Raw genomic sequence first — 5,367 nt, 5'->3', positions numbered from 1 at the left:
GCAGCCGTCTCCTGAACCGCCACCACCGAGCACCGCTTCCGCCGCCGCAGCTGCCCACGGCGGATTGGCCCCGGTCGGCCCCGCCCACCACGGCGCCCCCCGCCCCATTGGCTGCAGCAGCGCTCCCCTCAGGGCTGCTGGGAGATGTAGTCCTCGCGCTTAGAGACGGACGCAGATCTCGCAAGAGTTGCCGGGGGTGTGCCTTCGCTGGGCACGCTATTGGCTGCGAGCAGGGAGGTTTCCCGGGAAACGCGGGGCGGGCGGGATGGCGGGGCTTGATCAGCGTCCGCTCCTCCCGCCGGACAGACCCTGCTCCACGGCACATCTCCTGGGCCCACCCGCCACCGCTTCAGAGCGGCGCAGGCCAGAGCTGGCCCCTCACACGGGGCAAGACGCGCTACCAGCACCGAGGCACAACGGGGACGGAATGAGACACAACGGCTCGGTGAGAGGTTTGCTTCTCGCCTGCCTCTGAAGTGAGGATCTTCACAGAGCGCAAAGCGCTGAGAAGCTGAGCAGATCCGAACTACTGTCTGACGTGGAGGATGAAGTTTTACTGCTGTATTCAGGGAAAGGGGCCTCGGGAAGAACCACCAATGAATACCAGACTCCAACATCCCCTTGTCTCTGGTATCAAATATTTGCTACTTGCTGGGACAGAGGGGAAACAAGTTAAACAAATAACCTCCCCCGACAAGCCCTGGTGACAATGCACACTGCAGCCCTCAGGTGTCACCAGTCCAGGTTTGCCCTGTGTTTGATCACACATACCCCAGAATAGCACTATTTCCCATTCCATTGTTCCCATTCAGGTCTTACATCTTAAGGCTCAGAGATGAAGTCAGACAGACAACTGGTGCTGTTATAGTGGTTTTATAATGCTTTTAAATGAAACTAGAAAGAAAACCTTGAAATGACAGAATCCCATCTGAGTTATCCTGAATTTTGCTTAAGCAAACCTTTCAGGTGTGTTGTCAACAACCCTGCAAGCAAGTGCTGAGGAAGCTCTGGGCACAGACAGGGGTTAGGTTCACTTCAGAGGGATACTGCTCTCCCAAAGAGCCATCGATCAGGACCTGTGTCGTGCTCCTTGGGACATTGCCCTTTACCCTCGTTGAAGGTGCTCTGTCTGGCCACACTCCCAGCTTTACTCTGCCTCGACACTGCTTGCATGAGATGAGCAGCTCTGCTCCCCCATCCCCATGGCTACACAAGATCACAGTAATGCTACAAAGTATCCAGAGGATGTGGCACAGGTAATGGGACACAGAGCACACACAGAACGGCTGAGTGGGGTTGGCATCCTCAGGCCGGAACAGGGACAGTTCAGAGGGCGTTCTGACAAGAGCTGTAAAACGTATAGGGAAGATGAATAAAAAACCAACTGTTTTTTACCTGCTTTCAATTCCCCCTCATATTTACGCTATAAACAAGTGAGCGAACGAAAGAAGCTGTTCTGTGCACAGCGTGATCAAGTTCCGGGGCTCCTTTTAAGAGCACAGGCTACCAACTAGACCAGCTGATGACAGAAGCAACACTGGTTCCACCTCTACCTCTGGCATTGCCTGCTTCTTAAACCGACACCGCACAAAGATGCTGGAAAACCTCTGCTCTGCTTGTCCTGATCTTACCTACGCATCCCGCCGTGCGGCGGACAGGCTCGAGGCGCTGCGCCCCGGGCCCCGCTCCCCGAGGGCCTGAGTAAACGCGGCAGTTCGGAGCCACGGGCTCCAATGAAGAACCGCGGCCCCGCATCGCCCGAACCGTGCCCGTGCCCCGCTTGCCGCTTTTACCGGCGCTGCTCCGCGGACGCCGGTCACGCAGCGCGGCCGGACGCGGCGATGCAGCCCTCACCCCGGGCTGGAGGCAGGCTCCGGGGTACGCGGTGCCAGACACCACACCCCCCCCAAGATGGCGGCACGGTGACAGTCTGGCGCGGCCCCGCGTAACTCTATGGCCCCTCTCTCCCGGCAGCGGAAGTCGCGCGCCCGGAAGCGGCGGGAGCGGCACGAGCCGGAAGGGAGCGCTGCGGCCGCTCGCAGGTGCGGTTTCCACGGCGACCCGCGCGCGGGGCTGGGCGGGGGGTGCGCGCGGCGGCGCTCTGAGGCGGCCCCGCCGGGGGAGGGGCGCGGAGAGCGGGCGGCGGGGCCCGGCGCTGCCCTTCAGGGCGTCTTTGCCGGGCCGGGGGTCGGCCTCGGCGGGGCCTGGGGCCGCGGTAGCGGGGCCGGCTGTGGGGGTACCGGGCGGCAGGGGCTGGGCACCCGCAGCACCACGGAGCGGAGCGGAGCGTGGCCTGGTGTGAGCCCCGCGGGCGGTGTGCGGCCTCGGCGCTGTCTTGCTGCCAGCGCGGGAGGAGTGACAGGAGGGCTGCAGGGGCCGCGCCCGGGGGTTAAACGCCCTTCGCCACTGACGAACGGCCATCCCGATTTGTACTTACTGAGGTACCTATCTCGGTGGGTGCGGATCAGCAGCAGCATGCTTTACATCGGAAGCGGTGTGCACTGGGCAGGGGTTTGTGAAATCAAGCTGGATGTTGACTGGTGTCACTAGAACCATCTGTTCATAGGCAAAGCTCTGCAGGCGATTTTGGACTTATCAGATAAAAGCTGTGTTTCAGTTTTGGAATGTGTACAGCAACACGATACCCGTGCTCACAGAAGCTCTCCAGGTGTTACCAGCAGTCCTTACTGTTCACAAGGCTCAGCTGAGACACGTTATTTCAGTGTTGTGGCCTTGATGCTGGGGTTGGCATCAGTGTCTAAGCAGGAGGTCTATTTTCATTTGAGCTTTTCTGAAGTGGAGCCCTTTACCAGCTTACTGCCAGGCACACCTCACAGGACATGGCAGAAGTCGGTGCTCTCATGGCCCAGCAGGACCTGTGGCTGTGGGATGATTTATTCCCATGCCCAAGGCTGGATGCACAAGTTCCCAGAAGTCAGCCGTATTTTAAACTGCCTAACTGGAGGAAAAAGAGTTACAAATGCAGTTTTTTCCTTCTTAATTCAGACTGGGGTTTGCTTTGTTACCTCACACAGAACAGAGCTGGATCCCCTGTCCTTTCTGTTCACTAACAGTTGGACTTGATGATCTTAAAGGTCTTTTCCACCCTAATTGATTCTATGATTGAATTCCCATGCCTCTTGTCTCTTCTGGTCTCCATGGCATGTTTTGATTTCACTTGGAGATACTAGTCTTCCCTTTGGCTGTTGTTATCCAGGGAGTGCAGATATTTCTAATCTGCTTTTCTTTCCAGCTGCTAAAGTGGTGTTAGGGAAAAAATAAAGGATGTTTGTCACCTATTTCACATAATAAAAGGCTTTTATTTCCGTCTTTCCAGCATGGGAAAGCAGACTTGAGAGAGCAGCACAGCAGTTTTAGTGGCAAGAATGCAGTATGGTATATTCATGTACATGTTCCAAACAGCTGTGTATGATTCGCAGTGAATCCTACAGACCCAGGCTGAGAGAGCTGGGCTGGGTCAGCCTGGAGAAGAGAAAGCTCCAGGGAGACCTCAGAGCAGCTCCAGTGCCTAAAGGAGCTACAGGAAACCTGGAGAGGGGCTTTTGACAAGGGCAGATAGTGACCAAACAAGGTGGAATGGCAGGGGTTGGAACTGGATGAGCTTTAAGGTCCTTTCCAACCCAAACCATTCTGTGTTTCTACAGTTTATAAGGACATGATTCTGACGGGACAGCAAACCTGTTTTTTTCTGTTGTGCTTGGCAGAAGCAGAGGTTTCACTGCACAAATACTGACTGAGCTTCCTCCTCTGCCCACAGTGAGCGGTAGGTGTAACCGTGCATGTCACGCGATGCCATCTGTCTGCTTCCCAGGTGCGCTGTAAAGCAGAGGTGTGCAGCTGAGCAAGTTGTTCTTTGGGTGTTATAGCAGGGCATTTCCGTTTTCATTGTGAAAGGAAGGACATTGACAATTTAACCATGACCATTTGAACCGTCTGCAGACACTCAAAACCCGCCTGGGCACGTTCCTGTGTAACTTGCTCTAGGTGGCCCTGCCTTGACTGTTCAGTGGGTTGGACTGGGTGATCACTTCCAACCCTAACGATTCTCTGATTCTGTGACACTGAGATACAGAAAGCTACAGATATGTAACACATGAGACTTTTTTTTTTATATGGAGATCATCAAGAAAGAGAGAGACAAATTAGATGCAGGTTGTCAGGTGTGATATACCTGGAATTTGAGTGGGCTGGTTTTAAAGTTACAGGATGGAATAGGAAAAGAATTAGCCAGAAAAATAAGGATTAAGAAGTAAGAGAGTGCCTGGGTGGATGTTGGGTGTGTAGTAAATATACTCCAGTCGGGAGAAAACTCAAAACTTGAATTTTTGGAGAATGTAATGGAAAGCTAAGAGGAGAATTCAGGTATTCCATAAGCTTAAGAGCTGAGGGCAAGGAAATTCCACTCAGCTGTGTTGTAGTGTACAGGTTAGAGAATATATGGTCATGGAAGTACACATGGAGGACAGTAAAGAAATGGCATTTTTGGGGGGCTCATTTCTCATGGTAAGCTGTATAATTTGAGTCTGTCTTCATTATTTCATTCATTTTTCAGCTTCTAAAGTTGGTGGTATTTAGTGCATCTGGGAAATGCTTGTTTCTTCACTCCCCAGAGAAGTCCACTGTACCCTGCAGAACCTCAAGGGTTGACGAGGGAACCTTCACCTTGCCTGGCTCTTCTGACCTTGGTTAGTACACCAGCAAACACAGTATGTGACTTGACCTCCCATAAAACAGACAGTGGGCTGCTTTGCCACCTACTTTGAAATTCACGCTGCTTGTAATACCTCTTGATAGAGCAAGCAGTGTGTGATGTGGGTGTCCCAGAACAGAAACAGGTTTATTTGAAAGCATAAACGTAGACAGAGCTGGAACTGATTTAGGTTTAACTGCAGCTTAGGAGTCAGATCTTAACATCCTTGCGTCTTTTCATGTTTTCATAGTATTTTTCATTTTGTATGCCCAGGTGAGACGATGATTATCTCACTGATACACTGCATTAAATGGGCCCCTGAATCTTAAAATAGTCCTTAACATATTTGGATGTGTGAGATTCTGTATTTATAAAAAGAGACAATGCAAAACTAACTTTTTTTTCCTTAATGTTGTTTAAGGCTTCTTCTGTAAAATGGGAATACTTATTGCAGTTCTTGGAATCTGCTTCAGCTCTTCACTTGTAAGAGGACATTCTAAGGCTGTCACAACATCTCTAACTACAAAGTGGTCTTCAACTCCTTTGTTACTTGAAGCAAGGTAAGTGTATTGTGATTTTTTTGTTGTTGTTGACAAATCAGTATGCTTAGAGGATAAATTAATGTGTTCCCTGTTTCACTTGTTTTGTGTGCTTTG

General features: G+C 52.0%; 1 protein-coding gene across 1 annotated transcript in view; it reads left to right on the top strand.

Annotated features, from left to right (window-relative positions):
• The first annotated feature begins 4,576 nt into the window (after nt 1–4,576).
• UGGT1 (UDP-glucose glycoprotein glucosyltransferase 1) overlaps nt 4,577–5,367 on the top strand; it is a 41,508-nt gene continuing 40,717 nt past the window's right edge. Inside the window, exons 1-2 of the mRNA XM_062621769.1 lie at nt 4,577–4,706; nt 5,133–5,271. Of these exons, the coding sequence (XP_062477753.1) occupies nt 5,147–5,271 (125 nt within the window). The 5' untranslated portion in view covers nt 4,577–4,706; nt 5,133–5,146. The remainder of the gene's footprint in view (nt 4,707–5,132; nt 5,272–5,367) is intronic.

Source organism: Pezoporus occidentalis, unplaced genomic scaffold (assembly GCF_034315485.1).
Source record: "Pezoporus occidentalis ecotype Australia unplaced genomic scaffold, CSIRO_AGI_Poc_V1 ctg233, whole genome shotgun sequence".
NCBI lineage: Eukaryota > Metazoa > Chordata > Aves > Psittaciformes > Psittacidae > Pezoporus > Pezoporus occidentalis.
Note: the sequence above shows the minus strand (reverse complement) of the source record. Positions and strands in the feature narration are given on the sequence as shown.